The sequence below is a fragment of the Xenopus tropicalis genome, chromosome 9, assembly GCF_000004195.4.
Source record: "Xenopus tropicalis strain Nigerian chromosome 9, UCB_Xtro_10.0, whole genome shotgun sequence".
NCBI classification, from domain to species: domain Eukaryota; kingdom Metazoa; phylum Chordata; class Amphibia; order Anura; family Pipidae; genus Xenopus; species Xenopus tropicalis.
The window spans coordinates 7593825-7617844 of NC_030685.2; the positions used below are offsets into that span (position 1 = coordinate 7593825).

Sequence of the window (24020 nt, forward strand, 5' to 3'; positions counted from 1 at the left end):
TTTGGCGCGTCCGCTCTTTTTATATGAAATACCGACCCTCCCCCCCACACATGCGCAGTAAGAGCCGTTACGTCCCAGTCCTCTCCTTCCCGCCGTTTCTTCGCACCGCCCCGAATGCCCCGCCTTCTTCGTCCCTTAGTCGCACAGCTACGCAGTTGTTATTGGGGGACGGGAGTAGGAGCTAGTAACAGCGCTCTGAGGCACTAAATGGCGGGTCATACAGGCTCTGGGTTGTAGAACTGACCTATTAGTTGTGTACCTACGCTGTTAAATGGGCGCCCTGTTGCGCTGGTTTATTTGCCCTGGGACACGGAGTGTAGGGAGGGAGTAGGGTGTTACAACGGGGGTGCAACGTATTAGTGTAGGGAGCAGTGATAAAAGTGATTGTGAATTGAAATGGCAGCTGTTTACGCTTTGTAGCCCATATATTCCTATTATTACTGCAAAATGCCTTCTGCTCTGGTACCTGAAGCCTTCATTGCCCAGTTTGCCCCACTATAGTCACTTGGGGCAGTTATTCAGACCTGGTAGTTTTCCTTTTGGCCAAGAACATGATTTTGCTGTGGGAAAAAAAAACTTTTTTTGGTGATTTATTATGTAATCAATTTAAAAATCTGCCAGCTAAAAAAATCCTCACGATTACGGCGGGTGTCCCTTTTACAAATGGCAGATTTATCTTTGCTTTGTGGTTTTACGGGTTTTTCACACGGCAAATTGAAAAAGTCCCAGTTTTCACTTTTTTCAGCAACTTTATTATTTGTGCGTGCTTTATCAGGATTTTTTATTAAATGACCGACTTTTGAGACAATCCAAATGTTAATACCCCCCCAATACCTACTCCAAATGACCTACACAATGAAGTAAAAGGCATTTCCGTATTAAACTGTAGATACAGAACAACGCAGCATTTTCTTTATACCAGCTGATGTGTGGCAATATAATACATTGTGTAACAGCCCTAAGAATCAGATCATCTCTTTAAGCCAGTACATTGTAGTAGCTTATTGCTGGCAGTACAGACCCGCGGCAGGCTTTGTGCTGTTTTTACAGTTGTCTAATGAGGATGTGAGACAATGACAGTAGGTGGCCCCAATTTATACCCAGTTGGCAGTTGGGGGCAGTTGGCATCCAATCGCCAGCATCTTACTATTTTACTGCACAGACTGTCTTTACTAATGAAGAATATAGTGTTGCAATGCATTAGACAAATGGGATTGTGGTCTTTACAACTGAAGGAACAAATCCTTTTTGTAAAGCTCTCAATGATCTTAGGGTCGATATGGAGTGAATGGGGCCCCCGTCCTGCTAAGTGGCAACTGAAAAGAGAGAAAAGAAAGAAAAAAATGCTAAAGTTCCTACATAACATGTTAAAGGAAAAATAAAGTCAAAGTCACTTGGGGGTGCCAAAATGTTAGGCACCCCCAAGTGACTTTGACCGCCTACCTTTTACCCCGGGCTGGTGCCCCTGTGAGGAAGGAACAGCACCAGCCCGGGGTAGCTGCCGGCGCTTCCTTTTCCTGATTCGCTGCGCGCGCATGCGCAGTAGAGTGAAAAGCCGAACTTAAATGTTAAAGTCGGCTTTTCACTCTACTGCGCATGCGCCCACCGCTGGCACTCAGGAAAAGGAAGCCAGGAAGACGGAAGCGCTGCGCTCCAGGTGCCCCGGGCTGGTGCTGTTTTCTCCTAACAGGGGCACCAGCCCGGGGTACGAGGTAAGCGATTAAAGTCACTTGGGGGTGCCTAACATTTTGGCACCCCCAAGTGACTTTGACTTTCGTTTCCCTTTAAACAGAGAGGGTTAGAAAATGAAGGGGCCCCATTTACAGCTATGGGATCCATTGTCCCGAAACCCCTCCAAATTACGGAAAACCCATCTCCCATAGACTCCATTTTGATCAAATAATTTAGAATTTTAAAACTGATTTCCTTTCTCTGTAATAATAGAACAGTACCTGTACTTGATCCCAACTAAGATATAATTACTCCTTATTGGGTGGCAGAACAGCCCTATTGGGTTTATTTCATGGTTAAATGATTCCCTTTTCTCTGTAATAATAAAACAGTACCTGTACTTGATCCCAACTAAGATATAATTACCCCTTATTGGGGGCAGAACAGCCCTATTGGGTTTATTTAATGGTTAAATGATTCCCTTTTCTCTGTAATAATAAAACAGTACCTGTACTTGATCCCAACTAAGATATAATTACCCCTTATTGGGGGCAGAACAGCCCTATTGGGTTTATTTAATGGTTAAATGATTCCCTTTTCTCTGTAATAATAAAACAGTACCTGTACTTGATCCCAACTAAGATATAATTACCCCTTATTGGGGCAGAACAGCCCTATTGGGTTTATTTCATGGTTAAATGATTCCCTTTTCTCTAATAATAAAACAGTACCTGTACTTGATCCCAACTAAGATATAATTACCCCTTATTGGGGCAGAACAGCCCTATTGGGTTTATTTAATGGTTAAATGATTCCCTTTTCTCTGTAATAATAAAACAGTACCTGTACTTGATCCCAACTAAGATATAATTACCCCTTATTGGGGGCAGAACAGCCCTATTGGGTTTATTTAATGCTTAAATGATTCCCTTTTCTCTGTAATAATAAAACAGTACCTGTACTTGATCCCAACTAAGATATAATTACCCCTTATTGGGGGCAGAACAGCCCTATTGGGTTTATTTCATGGTTAAATGATTCCCTTTTCTCTGTAATAATAAAACAGTACCTGTACTTGATCCCAACTAAGATATAATTACCCCTTATTGGGGCAGAACAGCCCTATTGGGTTTATTTCATGGTTAAATGATTCCCTTTTCTCTAATAATAAAACAGTACCTGTACTTGATCCCAACTAAGATATAATTACCCCTTATTGGGGCAGAACAGCCCTATTGGGTTTATTTAATGGTTAAATGATTCCCTTTTCTCTGTAATAATAAAACAGTACCTGTACTTGATCCCAACTAAGATATAATTACCCCTTATTGGGGCAGAACAGCCCTATTGGGTTTATTTCATGGTTAAATGATTCCCTTTTCTCTGTAATAATAAAACACTACCTGTACTTGATCCCAACTAAGATATAATTACCCCTTATTGGGGGCAGAACAGCCCTATTGGGTTTATTTAATGGTTAAATGATTCCCTTTTCTCTGTAATAATAAAACAATACCTGTACTTGATCCCAACTAAGATATGATTACCCCTTATTGGGGGCAGAACAGTCCTAGAAATAGAAAAAAAACCTTAGTAAATGGGCCCCTTAGCAAACGCACTTCTGCTACTCACAGAGTGTTCAGTAATGGCTTGCTACCTGAAAGTGGGGAGAATGGTACTGTGGATTCAGGCAAATGCCAGAGGGGCTGCTGTAAGATGCCATAGACCAGCGGTTCTCAACCTGTGGGTCGGGAACCTTTTGGGGGTCGAACAACCCTTTCACAGGGGTCGCCTAAGACCTCCGAAAAACATATTTCCAATAGAATAATTTTATGGTTGGGGGTCACCACAACATGAGGAACTATATTAAAGGGTCACGACATTAGGAAGGATGAGAACCACTGTTTTAGATGGTGTCTTTTTCCTTTGGGATTTGTTGAAGTTTTGGCTCATAATAAATGGCGGGGAAAAAAAACACTTTTTTTCCGCAACAAAATTAAGATTGTTGTGCCCTTTAGAGTTGTGGGAATCATGGATGGCCACTAATATCATGCTTGTAGATTATATTGTAGGTGGGTTTCTAATAAAGACACTGATTGAATAGAGTGCCTCTGGGAAGGGTAATGAGAATGGTGATGACAGGAAATTTAAACCAAATGGTTGGGCTCATCAGGGTGCTCTCTTCTGCCTGGACCCACTTCGAGGCCCTACCAGCTGGGAGACTGTCTAAATAGAACATGTGGGTCGGGACCCCTTTGGGGGTGGAACGACCCTTTCACAGGGGTCATATAAGACCATTGGAAAACACATATTTCCGATGGTCTTAGGAATAATTTTATGGTGGGGGGTCACCACAACACGAGAAACTGTATTAAAGGGTCGCGGCATTAGGAAGGTTGAGAACCGCTGCCATAGACAGTCACTAATTGTTGGGCTGGTGGGGGGCAGTTTGGGCCTTTGTGTACTGGAAATGCCAGGGCCTATTTTGAATCCCAGTCCAGGGCTGGTACTAAATGAAATGTTAACTGGGATTCTGTGCAAGAAAATAGACCTTATTGTAGAAAAGTGACCATATGCTGAATTGCAATACAAGACGATGAAGGAAATGGAAAATATAATTTATAAAAACAGGTTGGTTCCACTGGGATATGTGTGTATTTCTTGCAAGGTACCAAACAAATGCTTATATACAATAGAAACAAGGAATTATGAAGGATCTCTGCCACACTGAGGTATAAGGAGAGAATTCACTTACTATGGAACTCAATGGCTCCCCAGCTAAGTCACCCAACAATTTATGCCAGGGAAAAATAAAATGGAAAGCTCTAGGTAGACAGATTGGGATCATGTAGTTTGTAAAGGAAACATTCTTTGTGAGTTCTACTGTGTGTTGTTTCCTTGTAATTGGGGTGAAGAATAATCCTTTTCAGTGGAAGTGATATTTTCTCATTTTTGTTTCCTTTTAAAATGGACGAAACAGACAATGAATGAAAATCTAGATAGCAGCCTGGATGAAATTCAACCTCGAAATCCAGTGTTTCAACCCAACAATGCTAACCCCTGAACTATTATGTGTCTCAAACTAGCTATGCCTTCTGTAAATAAACATCTGGAATTCACTTGGGCAAAAAGAAGTAGGTAGAACTGTAAGCAAAATACCTAGAATGGTCTAAAGCACCTGTTTATTTTGCTTTTTCCCACTCCAAGTCCATCCCAGTGGCATTTAGGCCCTTCCTATTCCAAAGGTGGCCAATTCATTTTCAACGATTAGTCATAATGTTCAGTCATTTTATGACAGGTCTTGGAACTGATTTGAGGATCAGGCTCTAAGGCCAGTATTAAAGGGGTTGTTGACCTTGAAATTAACTTTTAGTACGATGTAGACAGTGATATTCTGAAACAATGTGCAACTGGTCTTCATTTTTTATTATTTGTGGTTTTTGTTCAGCAGCTCTCATGTTTGCAATTTTAGCAGCTACCTGGTTGCTGGGGTCCAAATTACCATAGCAACCAAGCAGTGGTGTGAGTGAGACATTGAAATATAAATAGTAGAGGGCCTGAATAGAAAGATAAGGAATAAAAAGTAACAATAAAACTGGAGCCTCACAGAGCAATAGTTTCTGGATGCCGGGGTCAGTGACCCCCATTTGAAAGCTGCAAAGAGTCAGAAGATGAAGGCAAATAATTATAAAACTATAACAAATAAATAATGAAGACCAATTGAAAAGTTGCTTAGAATTGGCCATTCTATAACATAATAAAAGTTAACTACCCCTTTAAGCCCTATAAGGGCTCTTATACAAACCTGCTAGCAAAACAAACAATGTTGTAATAAGTAATATAAAATAATGAGCAATGTCTTCACCCTGTTACCTTGGGCATCAAAGCACAAGCGTCAGTGTCCTGTGGGTACCCCATCAGATCCCTAGATTATCTCAACAATTTTTAGCATTCTTCCATCTAAAATTCTAACACAAATAGATAAATAAAGGAAAGATATGGGGGGGGGATTCGAAATGGGGAAACAGGGAGTGTCTTATCATTGATTAAGTAAAGGCAATATAAAGTAATAGCTGATCTGTTTATCAACATAGCACAAATAGACCCACAGCCAGTCTCTGTACTCTGCGGCCATAGGAATGAATCATGGACTGGTTCCATTCAATCACCACTCTGCTCCTACTCAACCTGGGTAAGTGTCTCTACTGCTCATGCAGTGGTTCATAGAGTTGGGGTCTACTATATGTATGCGTAACCATGTCAATATTAATTTGGGTGAAAAGCTAAATGTTTAGAGAAATGATAATTGTTTTCTAAAATGTCCTCCAAAATAAGGCCAAGCAAGTGGTACAGAAGAAAGACTGTATCCATAAGGAGATAGTCATGAAAATATGTTCTGTAAATCCACAAAACCACAAATATTAAACTCAATCCTCCATATGTAATAAAAGGTGCTAAGTTTGCCCAGTAGCAGTAACCCATTACAACCAATAAGAAGTTTGCTTTTAAACAGGTGACCAGAAAATTCTACCGGCTGATTGGTTGCTGTGGGTTACTGCTGCTGAGCAAACTTAGGGGCCTATTCATTAAAGCACAAATTTTCGGTACTAAAAAGCACGAGTAAGCACGATCATTTCTGATGTGCAAAAATTCTTTTCTTGGTTGTACTAAAATATCGTCCTTGCATTCCGAAAGTCACAAAATGTTCAGATCCAAATGTTCGGAAACGGTGTGAAAACCGTTCTGCCTTTGAAACCTTCAGTGCATGATTTTGGAAGCCTCCCATAGGGGTCAATGGCACTCTGCAGCTCCAACCTGGGCAAAAGATAGTCACAATACCCAAGCTTGAATGAATAATGAAAGTTTTGTAGTTGTTGCGAAAAGTACGACTTTTTAGTGGAATAACGAACGTACCACAAAAAGTCATGAAGTTTTAACGAAATTATCATGGATATTATGAAATGTTCTATAAGTTAGTAAAAATACGAGTTTTTCTTAATCATGGTCAATTGTGCTTTCATGAATGGGCCCCTTAGTGCTCAACTTTATATTCTAATTTGTTATAGGTCACCGATAGTGATGAGCAAATCTGTCCCGTTTTGCTTGGCCATAAAATTCACGAAACAGCGGAAAATTCGCAAAAAGCATTTGCTGCACAATTTTTTTTTTGTTGCCTGCATCTATTTTTTGTCATCCACGCTTTTTTTATGCAGCCACGCCCAATTTGCGTGTGACAAAGAAATATCCGCATGAAGAATTTTTCCGTGTCGAATTTTCAGGGAAGTTTCGCCAATAGCAAAATGCAGGAATTCGCTGCAAATCCATGCCTGCCAAAAAAATTCACTCATCTCTAGTTACCGAATTGCATATATCAAAGCCCATAATTATATAGGTAATAGGTATGGGCTCTATTATGTGTAACACTAGGGACATGCAACTGTGAGTTGTAAGCACAACCTTGAATGATCAAACAACTTGGCAACTCCAGGAGTAGGAGGAGGGGTGGGACTGTTGGGTAAGACCAATCTGACCCTAGAGAAACATCACCCAGAAGCTGATTGGTGCAAAGCAACAAGAGAAGGGGGGTGCTGTTGGGCAAGATGTCAAGTCAGTTGCCCAGCAGGGGAGAAGGGGGGTTCAAAAACATGACTTAAAGTTAAAAGTGAATTGGTTCCCTGGGCACATTGCAGCAGAAAGTCCAGGGCCCCAAAAGGACATCGGTGAAGACCAATGTTAGCGGGGGTTCACCTGTGCATGAAAGAGTCTGACCCTAGAGAAACATCACCCAGAAGCTGATTGGTGCAAAGCGACAAGAGGAGGGGTGGGGCTGTTGGGCAAGATGTCAAGTCAGTTGCCCAGCAGGGGATAAGGGGAGTTCAAAAACATGGCTTAAAGTTAAAAGTGAATTGGTTCCCTGGGCACATTGCAGCAGAAAGTCCAGGGCCCCAAAAGGACGTCGGTGAAGACCAATGTTAGCGGGGGTTCACCTGTGCATGAAAGAGTCTGACCCTAGAGAAACATCACCCAGAAGCTGATTGGTGCAAAGCGACAAGAGGAGGGGTGGGGCTGTTGTCAAGTCAATCAAACATTTTGCCCAATGGGGGAGGAGGATGGTTCAAAAACATGGCTTAAAGTTAAAAGTGAATTTGTTACCTGTGCACATTGCAGCAGAAAGTCTGGGGTCCAAAAGGGCATCTGTGAAGACCAATGTTAGCTGGGGTTCACCTGTTCATGAAAGAGTCTGACTTCATCAGGAGAACTAAGTATTGTAAATGTTTTTCAACCGTGCCCTTGAGAACTGCAATATCATCAATAAACTCATGCAGGGAGCAGACTTCCTTCCTGCCTAAATAATCTTCATCCATTGTGCATTCTGAGGAACGTCTATGAAGATTCTCATTCATCCATTCATTCTGAGTAACACTTCTTACATTTCTAAAGCTGAACTCAAAGGGTAGTTCAGCTCCACTAATGCCCATTCGGCTTCTTCACACACTTTTGCTTCAACCTTTGCCTTTAATTTAAAGCTTTCTTCAGGTTGGCCGTGTGTTCTTCCTCCAGGGATAAATGGTGGCTTGAGTTCTTTCTTCTCTAGAGACTCCCAGTCTAATCCCTATAAAAATAGGAGAAACAAAATGCACTTTATTAATCTATTCAGAGTATGTAGATATGCAATTCCTTAGCTCAGGTATAGGCACAAATAACTGAATCTGGCAGGAATCCAGAACAACTTACCTGAAAGAATGGGCTCTTCTTCACGTCCTCTGCCCCATGTTCCCCTGCCCCAAGGTGCTGGGCTGGATCTTTCTTCAGGAGCTGCAAAAAGAAATTGTTGTTAGACAGACAGAAGCTTACAGCTCAACACAATTCCCTAATCACAATGGGACAGTAATGATTCTGTGAAGCCACTAGAACAAAGGATAAGAGTAAGGCCAAATATACAGGGTCAGTAATAATGGAAAGGCTTCTGTGCCAAACTCTCATCATACAGATAACAACATGCCCATATCCGGCCTCATACTTACATTTACCAATATGCTGCGAGTCTCCTCTGTTATTTCGTCCGGATATTTCGGCTCCGTACGTTTTAATAACCTTAAGATCTCAATTTCCGTTTCAGCATAAAATGGAAAAGAAACAAATATAAACAGTGAGTTGAATGATTTAGGGGGGATAAAACTAACCTACAATGTCCAAGGCTTCTGGGCAATACGGGTCTTTCTAATAGGAAGCCAACCAAACAGCCAACAAAGGAGGGAATTGCTTGGTATCTAATGAACATTTTCACTCTGTACATGTTTATATCTATGTATATGTTTCTGTAAGGGACCTTTATAGGGCCTATAAAATATAAAAGAAGTTTATGTTTTTTTGCTTGCAAGCCAGAGGGGTTTAAGTAGATTATGTTTTCTTTATAACAAATATTCTTTAATGTTATCTGATCTGAAAATTCTCAGGCACATCATTGGCCAATCAGTGCATAGAGCATATTACAGCGATGCATTACGGCTGTCAGTGCATTAGGAACACAGAGCAGAAGTCAGAAGATCGGCCTTTTCTCTGCCTACATTTATAGGCAAGCAGACAAAATGTGGATAAAAAGTGGATTTGTGGAAATACAATTACTACAGATACTTACGGTTCCAGTGAGCAGCTTGAAGATGGTCACCCCAAGTGCCCACCAGTCGACCAATCTCGTGTATTGTCTACTGAAGATTTCGGGGGCCATGTAGTACAGGGTGCCACAGCAATTTGAGGCTGTTCTGTCAAACGTCATTCCTGAAGCAGAAAGAAAACAGTTAGTTACAGAGTTTATCCATAGAAAGGCTGCATTCATTGGCTGAACAGAAGAGCAGCAGTGCACTACAGCTCTCTTATTATCTATCTCTGTCTCTCTCTGGTTATAATAATATATATATATATATGGCCAATGCTACAGCTCAGCTGCTACACTGTGTATATGCTACACCATCTTACTTATACATCTTACCTTCTTTGCAAAGCCCAAAGTCTGTAATTTTGGCGTATCCATCCCCGTACAGTAGAATATTGCCTGCTTTTATAGCCCTACAATGAAACAGAAGCACGTTATAAAATACTGATTCATTTATTATAAAGCAAAATATATATTTAATATCAGAGGTTTAGCATAAATAATCAAAGGAGAATGATCATTTCTAGGATTAGGGCTCTATGTCCCTTTCATGTTCATTGTTGCTTACCTATGGGCGATGTTGTGTCGGTGCAGAAACTGCAGCCCAAGAACCATGCAGGCGGAATAGAATCTGCAAAGAATAAATAAACAAAGTTTATCAGTTTTATAAATGCAAACCTATCAATACATACAAGTGTAAGTTATTCCTTACACCCCAATATTCAGCGGAACGTGCATTGAAACTTGGATTGAAATTGCATTGAAACCTTTAATGACACAAACAGACCCCCATGTTTCCCAGTAAATGGGATTGTGTGACTAGTGGGAGAGACGCCAATGTTCTACCTATTGAGTAAGTTGGTGACCCAATAATAATGGTATTATGTCCAAATAGTGGTAAGAATGCCATAGGGGTAATTGGGTTGAGCTCCCTAAAAGTTAATTAGTACTTACCGAACTCTGTCAAGTGGAATTCCGCCTGCAGTCACATAGGAATATAAATCTCCTCCTTCCGCGTACTCCATAGCCAGACACATGTGGTTTTGAGTCCGGAAGGAGCCGAGCAGTCCAACAAGGAACGGACATTTGCTTCCTCATCGACCAGCCGGAGGATTCTCTGCTCTACGGTGACCCTGGGAAATAAAATCCATTCAAAGTTAATACAAGAACAGTTTTACAAGTTACAAGTTACAATCTAAGGTTTGTGCCAGGCCTATCTTTAATTCATGTCTAAATGCACTTATTCTACATTATATTAGCCCCCAGTTACTGATTTACATCTCTGAGCGCCCCCATTAGTCAGAGAGCTGACGAATGTGCATATGACTTGTATAGCCCCAGGTAAATAAAATCACTCTTTTACCCATAACTTACCATTTGAATACATGTCTCTCGTTGATGTTATGCATTTCAATGGTCTTGACAGCCAAAATCTTCCCTGACTGTCTATGCTGCGCCTTGTAGACCTGCAATGAAAGAGATTCATGAGATAAAGTGCAATACATATTTGCCGCTGCAGTTCTATTTAGGTGTTTGTAATGGAGAAACGACAGAATGGAAATTGGATATTATACACGGTAAGGAAGAGGATTAGATATATCATATAGAGACGGGAAAGCTCACCTTTCCGTATGACCCCTCTCCGAGAAACGACTGGGGCTGGAAATCATCAATGGTCGGTAGCGCCTTCTCCACCAACCTGAAATGAAATACATTTATTTGATTAAACCTATTTCTGGTACCTTCTCTGTTATGGGCCGAGATGCATATACATAGCAGGGTACCTCGGCCCAAACAGGCGTTCTTATAGAACATTTATATATATGCGTATAAGCATATCAACAACAAACATATCGTAGAATCATTACCTTCTGTCCAGCCCACTTGGGTCAAGGGTTCCATCGATCTGTTCAACGATCTGATAGAAACGAGTTCTCCGCTAGAGAAGAGAAGGAAACACCATTAATTCATGGTCAATATTCCTCATGTGAGAAAAGCCTATTTGTTTTGCAACCAAAACTTACCTTCACCCTTTCAGGAATATCATAGAATGTAGCCTTCTTCTTTAGAGGTGCTGATTAAAAGAAAAAAAAAGGTTGGTTCAGCTTTAAGTCACTACTTTGCAAAAAAGTACCATTGGGAACTGTGGGGACAAAATGGCTGTAGGACCTTCTGTTTGTGGGTTGGAAAGAATAAGTTGAGGCCTAAGTCTAAAGCTGTTGGTTTGGGCGACATTATATCGATGGCCTCGTACCGAGAACCATTAGAAACTATTTTCACAAACTAGTGAACGTGGCTATAATATAAAATAGAATAGAATATGAATAGAACATACAGTACATTATTCTAGCTGTGAGTTTGGATCAGGTTTATGGTTGAACATCAATTAGTAAAGTATTTGTAGGAGAAAAATCACCTTTCCGGATCAGAGCTGCTTTCTTCCGTTCTCTCCGTTCCAATTCCTTTTTCCGGATTTCAACTCGATCCGTATTGGCTGCCTCAGGCTTCTCGCTGACGTCCTTCTCTGCTTCAGGTAACGAGTCCTATAGCGATCCAATGGATAAAGGATTCAGTGTAAAACATTGTCAAAGGAAAGTGAATGAATTTAATACCAGAACCACAACCTCTTAGATTATCTGTTTATTAAAACAATATATCAAACTCTTCTACAGCCAAGACTCCATTTCCCACAATGCCTTGCATGAGTTTGTTATTCTGCTGTTTCTTGGGGCTGCTCATCATAGAACATTGTGGGAATGGGAGTCTTGGCTGGAGAAGAGACGGCTACAGATACAGCGTTGCAGTTGGACAAGTTTGCCCCTAACTATGAGCAGCCACTAACTCTGAGCTGTTCCATGTTGTACACAGACAGGGGGAGCATGTAGATGCCTCAAGGGCCTAGAACTTTCTTAAATCCCATACAAACAAATGATCCTAAATAAAACATGAAAACAAAACCCTCCTTCAGTTCCTCAGCAGAAACATCAACAGGGTTATTTCCTGGACTGGGAAGCATCGGAGCTTCTTCTGCTGGAACTATTTCTATCCTCGCATTGATCCCTTCAATAGCAAGATGTTCTTCCTTTTTTATAGACTCTTGCTGTGGAGATAGCATTCAATGAGTAAATAATAAGGCCAATCCATCAGGCTTGATCTATTATGTTACAATATGACTTTGTATTGTTATAGTTAAAAAAAGTGGAAACTCTGATGCCTACAACTCAATTGTGTGGCTTGTAAGGGCTATTAGTACCGACTATTACAGCTCTCAATATCCAAGGCCAATGCAAGTTAGGCAATTGCAACAGGTTACACTTACTAGATATATAAAAGTGCGTCTTTGAGTTGGACAATTGGTATAAACTGGCTTGATACACATTATAATTGTTATTATGGTTATTAAAGTTTTTCTGGAGGTAATATCAGTACAATACACAAGAGTAACGATTATGTAATGTAATATGATAACAAATATCCTTATAATAGACTTAAGGGAGTTATCACTGGCCTTAGTGATGTCACTTGTGTCACGTGACCCACTGAGACCAGTTTATGTTCAGAAATTATATGTCTGTATAAAAATATTAACAGGGTCATGAAAAAGGTGCAAAGCAAAGTTTGCTACACTTCTGATCAGCTATAGCAACCAATTAGCAGGTAGCATGTCCTGGTTTAATAGCAAGTATCTTATTGGTTAATAATTAAACACATTATTCAGTGAGAAACACAACCATTTATTGGCTCAGAATTTAAATTAAAAAAACAAAACATAGTATACCAAATGGAAGGTACATCCCATCCCATGCACCCTCTCTCCTTCCTAACGCGTTTCGCACACTAGTGCTTCCTCTGATGAAGCACTAGTGTGCGAAACGCCTTAGAAAGGAGAGAGGGTGCCAGGTAGCATGGGATGTACCTTCCATTTGGTATAGTATTTTTTGTTTTTTGAATTTTGTATTTAAATTCTGAGCCAATAAATGGTTGTGTTTCTCACTGAATAATGCGTTTAATTATTGTATGGTATTTTCAGGACCTTTCAGTGAGATACATCTTAGGTTTTCTTCCTCAATCTTACTAATTGTTATTGAATGTATCTTATTGGTTACTATGGGTTACTGCTAATGGGGAAACGTTGGGCCTTTTATTACATAAGGGGGTTAGATATTATCCACCTTAGAATAACTTATGTGTATAAAAGCACTTGTGCCTTTATATTGCCATGGAAAGCCTTTGGTCACTAATAATATGCATAATATAGACATAATATATATATATATATATATGACAATAAGGGGCACATATAGTGTAATTATCGTTCATGACCAAGCACAAACTCACCTTCTGTTCTTCTTGCTCTGACCCTTGCATTCATTCACCTCTTCTGCCTTCTTCAGTTTCTCCTTTAGAAGCTGCTGTTTTTCCATCTTGGCCTTTTCATGAAGAAGCACATTTCTGAGTTTGCGCTTCTCCATTTCTCTTTTGGCCTCTTCCAGCGCTTCTTTTTGCAGGGTTTTCCATTTCTCCATTTCCTTCAGACGCTGTTCTCTCTGTCTCTTCACTTCCTTTTGGCATTCTGTCCGTCGTACCAATGCCATTTCCCAAAGAAGCACGTTCCTGAGCTTGCGTTTAAGTAGGACCTTTTCTTGTGCTTCTTTCTCCCGGATTCGGCACCTTTCGTTGTCGATGAATCTCTATTTCTGCTGAACGTTCAGCTTCCTCCAGAGATTCTTCATGGAGACTTTCTTTTAGTCTCTCCTGCAGCCTCATTCTGATGTTCTGCTGCCGGGCGTATTCTTCCTCCTCCTCTTGATCCCGTTTCTCAAGAGTTCTTCTTCCTTCCTTCTCCGCTGCTGTAGCTTTAAGGTTGCTACAGCTGGAGTCCTGGAGAATTGAAATATACAAAACTAAGGACTGAAGCCCAACACATACCTAGAGGCCTGAGCTGAATACTTAGGGGCAGATTTATCGAAATTCGAGTTTGTGAAAAAATAATGAAGATGTGAGGATTTCGGAAAAAGATCCCATGTTGGCGAGAATCTCGTTCTTCTCTTTATTTTCTATGAGGTTAAAAAACCCTGAATGTTTTCATTAATAACTAAATAAATAAAGGTGTTAGAGACAATTCTCTTTGGCTTCTATTGAACCTCGTCAGCTTTTACTTGCTGAGTGTTTTATCCTTAAAAAATACCGACTATTCGTGGTTCTTAAGAATATTCTTGAGTAAAGTCTCATTGCGTAAATAAACATAAACTCGAATTTTGATACCTTAGCCTCTTAGCGTTTGTTACAATAATGAATTGTGGTGAGCGAATTTTTTCGCCAGGCATGGATTCGCAGTGAATTTCCACATTTCGCCATCGGCAAATAGTTTTGCCACGGGAAAATTCGTCGCACGGAAAATGTTTTTTGCCGCGCGTTGGGCGCGGTTGCATAAAAAAGGGCGCGTTCGAGTCAAAAATAGCCCATTGACTTTAATGTATTTCGATTGGGAAAAATAAGTTGCACATTTAAGAAAAAATTGTTGTGTATATAAAAAATTGTCACCCATTGACTTCAATTGCATTTCGCTAATATTCTTGCAATTGGTCTTCATTTTTCTATTGTTTGTAGTTTTTTAATTATTTCGATTTTTTTCAGCAGCTCTCCAGTTTGGAGGTTCAGCAGCTCTTTTGTTGCTAGGGTCCAAATTACCTTAGCAACCAGGGTGTGGTTTGATGGAAAGACTGATATATGAATAGGAGAGGGACTGAATAGAAAAATAAGTAATAAAAAGTAACAATAACAATAAAACTGGAGCCTCACAGAGCAATAGGTTTTTGGCTGCCAGTAGAAGAAGGCAAATAATTATAAAACTATAACAAATAAATAATGAAGACCAATTGAAAAGTTGCTTAGAATTGGCCATTCTAAAAGTTTCATACTAAGGGGCAGATTTACTAATCCACGAATCCGAATCCCGAAAGGGAAAAATTCATTTTGGAATCGAAAATTTTGCAACTTTTTCGTCGCCGTCGTGATTTTTCGTATTTGTCGTGACTTTTTTTGTTGCCGTTGTGAATTTATCGTATTTTGCGCAACTTTTTCATCGCCGTCGCAATTTTTTCGTATTGAGCGATAGTTAACGGCAGAAAAACCAATCCGATTTTTTCGCGATGGCGACGAAAGAGTCGCAGAAAATATACGAAAAAAAAATTGCGGGACATACGAAAAAGTCGCAAAAATACCGATCATTATGAAACAACGCGTTCAGACACTTTCGGTCCGTTTGTGGATTAGTAAATGTGCCCCTAAGAGTTAACTCAAAGGTGAACCTCCCCTTTAATATCAGAAAGAAGTGATTATAGCAACAGAATAGGAAGCGGAATAGAAAGCAGGTATCTGTTTGGCTGCAGGGATCTGACTCCTGAATACAAACACAGGGCGGAACAATAAAGGCTTCATACAGACAGCAGAGGGTGGGTGTGGCTTAGATGTAATTAATGGGGTCAATTAAGAAACTGGTTTGGTGACACTTCCCAACAGGATAAAGTAGAAACACAGTCGGTCTCTGCGCTGAGCGGCCATAGGAACGAATCATGGACTGGTTCCATTTAGTCTCAGCTCTGCTCCTACTGAACCTGGGTAAGTGTCTCTGCACAAACCAATGGCAGCCAGACTGGGAATTGCTTTGGATAAAAAGAAACTAGGAGAGAAATGGTGAAATGAGTCAAATATACTGTATTAGATTATTTAATTAAATAACAACCGATATTAACATTGAGCTCTTGGTAGGAGACCCTGGAGTAGAAAGCTCTCCCCAAGGGAAAGGAGGATATTACAGAAGGGTCACCTGACAGGGAAAGACCAATCAGCAGTTCAGTTTAATGGGTCGGTTTTGATATATTGGATCAATATGGATAATAATAGTGTATTTATTAGATCATAGTACCCCAAGGTTTTTTGCCTGGTATTTTGCTGATCATTATGAGTGTAATACCTCTGTTGGTCCAGATGATGGAGTTTTAGACTAATGGTTGTAGTTGCACAGCCTTATTGTAATGCTAGGAGTTGTAAAACCAACTATTACACTGCCCCACAGATCCTTCTAGTTTTGCTATAGAAGATACTGACAAATGTAATTATAGATGCAAGAAAATTCACCAATGAGAATTCTACTTCATTATAAATACAAAAGAAGTGACCAATGAGAATGCTGATTCCCAGCACTGTGTCAGGCCCCTTGCTGGTACCTTACATATAGAGATAATGATGGCATTTTCCCGTCATTATATGGCACAGGAATCAGACATGGGGATAAAGGGACAGACTTGTTCAGTGCTGGGAAACTGTGCTTAATGCTCCCAACTCCAATTGCAGGAACAGAGAACAGGGAGCCAGATTTATACAGATCAGCTGGGATTCTCATTGGAGGATTCTTTTGCATTTCAATGCTGCCAATGCGGGCCCTAGAGAGCTGGGAAAGTTTTATTGTGCAATATTGCTTTAAGAATACAGCCCTGATGTTGCTGGACTACAGCTCCCAGCATGCCTCACCCTTCATTATATGTTACATTATTCTGGGATTTGTAGTCCAGCAACAGCTGAGTACAGTTTGGTTGAGCAGCGCTGTGCAGCAGGGTTTACTTTCCCTTTAAACATCTTTTCCATTGATGCAGGCTGTGGGAAACCCGTGGTGGTCAGAAAGCGCATGGTGGGAGGGAAAGATGCAACGAAAGGGCAGAACCCCTGGCAAGCGATCGTGTGGGTTCCCGGTAAATACTACTGCGGCGGGTCCCTCATCAGCAGCAACTTAGTTCTGACTGCAGCTCATTGCTTCGAAGTGTAAGTTTTTGTTTATTTACTGTACTGTATTTATTGCACTTATTCACACTTGTGGGGGGATTTATCAACGGTCGAGATTTGTTTCTCGAATTCCAGTTATGGTTTGAAAACTCAAATGTCTGGTATGTAAAACCCTGAAAACTCGAATGTAAAAATTCGCCATCTAAAGGCTTGAGAGTTTCTATGGAAGTCAATGGGAGCTCGTAAATTCAAAAAATTCCAGATATTCAAGTTTTTTTATTCGAACGAGTTTTCCTTATTAATAAATGAGCCACCGTTCAGTATGTGAGTTTATTGGATTTAGAAAAACTGAAATTGACAATCTGCAGAACTGATAAGTAAAGCCCTTGAGTTATAGAGCAGGGGTCCTCAAACTTTTTAAACAGGGGTGGCCCTTGGACTGTTGGGGGGCCGGACTATAGTCCTCAAACAACCCCCCCGCTGCTTCCTCAAACTAAGGTCCAGTTCCTGCTGGGGGGGCCGGGTAAATTACCTTGGAGGGCCCATGGGCCACAGTTTGAGGATCCCTGTTCTAGAGGGGGTATTTCATCAGGCCATAGTGCCTTGTTTCCATTAACTTTGAATAAGCAAATACTATATACCGTATATACCCGAGTATAAGCCGATCCGAATATAAGCCGAGGTACCTAATTTTACTGGAAAACTGGAAAAACTTATTGACTCGAGTATAAGCCTAGGCATCCATTTATTTTAACACACCTGCACATGAAAGTTGTGAGCATGTACGTATGGGCGAGAATCTACTAATACAAGGGTCTGATAGGAGTGGGTGCCTATGATGCCATTATTCCCTATCACTATAGCTGGTTCAGTACACTTATGCTACACATGAACACTTACTTGGGTTCAACATGTGGGTCTTTATTATCCACCAATAATACCCTGCAATTGCGACTGAATGATGCTACTAATAGGAAAACACTCAGTTCCTGCTTAAGTGTGTTCCAGACTTGACGTGTGTGAGTTATAGTTGCACTGGAGACTGTTGTGGGCATATACATACAGGACCCTCGAATCCATCACTGTTTGCCATCCTTGCTATTATACTAATGCGCGCTGCCTGACCTCTTAACTGTCGGTGTGCCCGACGCTACCTACAACCCTACTGACAGCGAGATGCAACACGTCGCACACGCAAGCGCACCCATCCCCCCCCCCATGCGCGCAACGTGACGCGCGATGTGTGTCGGTTGCATCTCGCTGTCAGTAGGGTTGTAGGTAGCGTCGGGCACACCGACAGTTAAGAGGTCAGGCAGCGCGCATTAGTATAATTGCAAGGATCGGATGGAAGACAGTGATGGATTCGAGGGTCCTTTATGTATATGCCCACAACAGTCCGGTGCGCGCCCAATGGCTGGAGAGGTAATATGGCCCTGCCTTTTCTACTTGCCTCGAGTATAAGCCGAGGGTTCCTTTTTTAGCACATTTTGAGTGCTGGAAAACTCGACTTATACTCGAGTATATACGGTAATCCTACAACCTGTTGCAGCCATTGATGTGATAGAGCTGAGCCATCTGTGCCCTTATCTACTTCATCTTCATACTCCTTCTTCTCTATCGTATGCAAGGAAAATAATTGATTATGCACAATTGTTTCTTTTGAGTCCATTATAATCAATTTCTTTTCCACTTTTCAATGGACCCACACACTCAACCTGCATCTAATAACAAAATGTTGGTATTAGTCTTTGCCTGCAAACCAATCAATTCTTCATTTTCTATCTTTGCATCCCTAATGGCTTCAGGGATCAGTGTATATTCTTTCAAATACGCTTTTGTCCACTCTGACTTATTTTTAAATACTTACTTCCATGTTAAGCCACATAGGGAGGTCCTTAACATTCTACTCATTGTTGTAGTAAGGACATTCATTGAGAATTGTATTGATTTAATAATATTGTGCTGTGTTTTTAGTGGAAAACCTAACATGCCAATCTATGATCTGAACTACTAAATTTGGGAAATTCGCAGTTGTTTTTGCCCTAGTGTATATTTATAATCACAATGGTGGGGGGGGGGGGTCCCCTATTTTTTTCTCTTTCAGCCTTGATGCCTCCTCTGTTGTTGTGATTCTGGGGGCCTACAAAATAACTGGAAACCCCAAAGAGGAAATTCCTGTTCAGGTTAAACAGATCATTATCCACCCTAGTTACAATGAATCGGATAATTCTGCAGACATTGCCCTTCTACAGCTCTCCCAGAACGTGCCCTTCACCAGATACATCCTCCCAGTCCTTCTCCCGACCACTTCCACCGTATTTCTGCCCGGTCAGAGCTGTGTCGTTACCGGATGGGGGTACCTTGAGCTCAATAGTGAGTATCCCTTACATTCCCGTTTCAGAAGAATTGGTTTATATACAATATAGTAGAACTGATTTATAAATGTAGCCACAAGAAAAGTTCCAAAAAAAGGGTGCAAACTGTCTGTATATTGATGCCATTAATTACAGGGGAAGTTCGCTGTTAAATTACTGTAACTTTACATTGATATTCTGAGACAATTTGAAATTGGTCTTCATTTTTTTTATGGTTTTTCAGTTATTTATCAGCTCTCCATTTGGTATGTTAGCAGCTATCTGGTTGCTAGGGTCTTAGTTACCATAGCAACCAGGCAGTGGTTTAAAAAATAGATGGGGAATATGACTAGGAGAGGGCCTGCATAAAAAGAAAAGTAATACAAAGTAAAAATAAAACTGGAGCCTCACAGAGCAATAGTTTTTGGCTACCGGGGTCAGTGACCCCCATTTGGAAGCTGGAAAGAGACAGAACAGAGGCAAATAATTCAAAAACTATAAAAAAAAAATTAAAACCAGTTGCTAGGAATAGGCCATTCTATAACATACTAAAAGTTAAGTCAAAGGTGAACCGCCCCTTTAAAGGAGTTTCTGCAATGGCTCTTCTGCTGAACTGGGTGCAAGTGCCCCTACTGGTGGAGGTAATTACCCTGGGGGGTAATTACAGGGTTCCCTCGGCAGATTTGCCCCAGTGAATTAGATACAAACACTTGACCGCTGAACATTCCCAATAGGAACATTTTAGCCAGTTGCATTTGTTTTGACGCATTGGGCAACGCTCGCCCCTCGCGGCCTCAGTAGGTAGGTTAGCAAGCAACGACGCGATTGGTTGGCATGGGTTATCCATGTAATTTATAGTTTTTGACTTCTGTTAAATTCTGTTATTTTGATGTGGCTCTTTCTTGTGACAGAAACCAAGCCGAAGCCTGTGAATCTACAGGAGGCGGAAGTGCGGCTGATGAGCGCGGAGCAGTGCCGGGGTTACTATGAGAGTAAGGGGGTCGGGCCCCTGGTTGGGGCCGGCATGATCTGTGCCGTGGATATTCTGGGGAGAAGTGGCCCCTGCCTGGTGGGTGAAGTTATGCTTTATTCAAAGGGGGATATTTCAATAAGTAATTCAGATACATACCATGGCCGGCATTAGAAATCACGGGGCAACTCACGACAAAATTTTCTGCCCCCCCCCCTTCTCCCATGCCTCCGATGGCCCCTCCCCCAGTGACCCCTCCCTTCAATACCAAGGACACACAGACATTGGTAGGCAGGGATCCCTAAAACATTGGTAGCCAGGGTTTACGTTTTGCATTGGTGCTAGTGCAGGGACCACCTAAAACATTGGTGGTTCTCCCCCAGTGTCCTCATACTATTGCCCACTCCCCGCTGCTTCCTTACTGCTTCCTCCCGTTCCCCCCCACGTCCTCCCACATCCTTCAGCTCCCCCCAAGCATCTTCCAGCTCCCCCCAGCATCCTCCTGCTTCTTCCCGGGCCCCCCAAGCATCCTCTAGCTACTCCCCCAGCATCCTCCTGCTTCCTCCAGCTCCTCCCCAGCATCCTCCTGCTTCCTCCTGCTCCCCCAGCATCCTCCTGCTTCCTCCAGGGCCCCCCAAGCATCCTTCATCCCCCCCCAGCATCCTCCTGCTTCATCCAGGGCCCCCAAAGCATCCTTCATCCCCCCCAGCATCCTCCTGCTTCATCCAGGGCCCCCAAAGCATCCTCCAGCTCCTCCCCAGCATGCTCCAGCTTCTTCCTGGGCCCCCAAGCATCCTCCAGGCCCCCCCAACATCCTCCTGCTTCCTCCAGTGCCCCCCAAGCATCCTCCAGCTCCTCCCCAGCATCCTCCTGCTTCTTCCCGGGCCCCCCAAGCATCCTCTAGCTACTCCCCCAGCATCCTCCTGCTTCCTCCAGCTCCTCCCCAGCATCCTCCTGCTTCCTCCTGCTCCCCCAGCATCCTCCTGCTTCCTCCAGGGCCCCCCAAGCATCCTTCATCCCCCCCCAGCATCCTCCTGCTTCATCCAGGGCCCCCAAAGCATCCTCCAGCTCCTCCCCAGCATGCTCCAGCTTCTTCCTGGGCCCCCAAGCATCCTCCAGGCCCCCCCAACATCCTCCTGCTTCCTCCAGTGCCCCCCAAGCATCCTCCAGCTCCTCCCCAGCATCCTCCTGCTTCCTCCAGGGCACGCAACCTTATAAAAGCACAAATGTAGCGGGGAGCTGCAGGACATAGCAGAGGACGCCACCAATGTCACAGGGCCCGCAGTTGATTAATGGGGGCCCCCTTTAAAGTTAAAAACGCCCGGGCCCAGGATGACTGTCCCCCCTGTGCCCCCCTGATGGTGCCCTGTACCTCCCAACACATTTTGAAATTTGTCCGGGCAAATTTATCCACTTACACTTAGACACGCCCCTGACATAAACTCCATTCTGAAAGCAAAAATACCCCATCTAAATGTTTTTGTCGTTTTAATGGTTTTGGGGGGTTCTTTGATGCCGGCATTTGTGGCCGTATATATTTTCTGTTTTTTATGCATCTTTTTTAGTTTGTGCTTTTTTAATTCCGATCTTTTGATTAATGATTGACTTTCTAAAACTGTGAAAGTCTAAATGTTAAAGGGATTGTTCACCTTCAGGTTCACTTGGCTTAGCAGGTTTTCAATTGGTCTTTATTTTTTATTTGTTATAGTTTGGGAGTTATTTGCCTCCCTCTTCTGGCCCTTTCCAGCTTTCAAATGGGGGTCACTGACCTCGGCGATTGCTCTGTGAGGCTACAATTGTACTGTTGTCGCTACTTTTTATTACTTTCTATCTAGACCCTCCTCTTTTTCTATTCCTGTCTCTCTTTTTAAACCACTGCCTGGTTGCTAGGTTAAATTGGACCCTAGCAACCAGTTTCCTGCTGAAATTCCAAACTGGAGAGCTGCTAAACAAAAAGCTAAATAGATCAAAAGCCGCAAATAATAATAATAAACCATGAAAACCAATTGTTAATTTCAAGGTGAACAAACCCTTTAATTAATGCCCCCCCCTAGGAAGAAAATTGTAGGTATTCATATTGCATGATATAAACTATCTATCAATGTATGTTTCCCTTCTCTCCCTATAGCAGTGGTACGGAGCCTGTGTATAGGTTAAACATTTAGTCAGGGCCCCCTTAGCTCAGACACAGTTACATATATATCAGAATATTCTTGTGTTACCCATTCAGCCATTTTGCTATAGAAGCTGCCAAAACACATAATTATAAATGCAAGAGAATTGACCAATGAGAATGCTGATTCCCAGCACTGTGTCAGGCCCCTTGCTGGTACCTTACATATAGAGATAATGATGTCATTTTGCCCGTCATTATATGGCACAGGAATCAGACATAGGGATAAAGGGACAGACTTGTTCAGTACTGGGAAACTGTGCTTAATGCTCCCAACTCCAATTGCAGGAACAGAGAACAGGGAGCCAGATTTATACAGATCAGCTGGGATTCTCATTGGAGGATTCTTTTGCATTTCAATGCTGCCAATGCGGGCCCTGGAGAGCTGGGAAGGTTTTATTGTACAACATTGCCATTAATTACAAAATTGATTAATCAAGGTGTTTTCCTTTGCTCAATAGGGTGACAGCGGGGGGCCACTGGTTTGTTACAAGGGGGGGCAGCAGTTCCTGGTTGGAGTGGTGACTTTTGCCTCTGGTTGTGGCGGGGAACCCCCAGCAGTCTATACTAGTGTGTCTGCCTACTTGGACTGGATTAAGAACTATATGGAATGTGCTGAAGACTAGGACTTCTTTGTAGCGGTGAGTTCCATGTTTTTATCCTCCGTTTGTGTATATTTGCGCTTATTCACGTTGGGTCCTATTTCATGTATTTACAGATTTCCACACTCGCCATGAAGAGTTGATTGAAGAACATCTCCTAGAGTTTCAATAACTGTATTTGATGTTTGAGTTAAGATCTTGTGCTTTAGATCTAGATATAATTTGCTTAATGGTCCCAGAATGGATCTATGGAATCAAGAGGAAAAACAGAGCAAAGGGATTTTATTGGAGGATCCTGTTGCATCACTTGAGGTTCTGGATTTGGGAGAACTTTATACAGATCAGCTGGGATTCTCATTGGAGGATTCTTTTGCATTTCAATGCTGCCAATGCGGGCCCTAGAGAGCTGGGAAAGTTTTATTGTACAATATTGCTTTAAGAATACAACCCTGATGTTGCTGGACTACAGCTCCCAGCATGCCTCACCCTTCATTATATGTTACATTATTCTGGGATTTGTAGTCCAGCAACAGCTGAGTAACGTTTGGCTGTGCAGCAGGGTTTAGTGTCCCTTTAAAGTATATTGTTTCCCATTTTGTTGCTGGGGGTACCCCAAAAAACATCTACCATCCTACATAGGAAACAGGATTCTTTGCAATATGAACCCCACTTCCCCTGGGGTTAAATCAGAAGTGAATATTCTACATTTCTCCATGTACATTTTCTCAGTAAACTTCTCTCTTAAAGCAACATCTCTGCCTGTGTCTCTGGGGGGGTCCGGTGAAGACAGTAAAGAAGCCAAAAATGATGTAAT

At 42.0% G+C, this 24020-nt stretch overlaps 1 protein-coding gene across 1 annotated transcript; it reads left to right on the forward strand.

The window, feature by feature from the left end:
* Positions 1 to 5767: 5767 nt before the first annotated feature.
* LOC100491461 (serine protease 27-like) lies at positions 5768 to 23956 on the forward strand. The gene is made up of 7 exons (XM_002939678.5): positions 5768 to 5863; positions 15848 to 15946; positions 16981 to 17146; positions 19212 to 19480; positions 20373 to 20530; positions 23066 to 23245; positions 23323 to 23956. Exons 2-6 carry the CDS (start codon positions 15901 to 15903, stop codon positions 23228 to 23230), a joined length of 804 nt encoding a protein of 267 aa, XP_002939724.1. The 5' UTR covers positions 5768 to 5863; positions 15848 to 15900; the 3' UTR covers positions 23231 to 23245; positions 23323 to 23956.
* Positions 23957 to 24020: the final 64 nt, after the last annotated feature.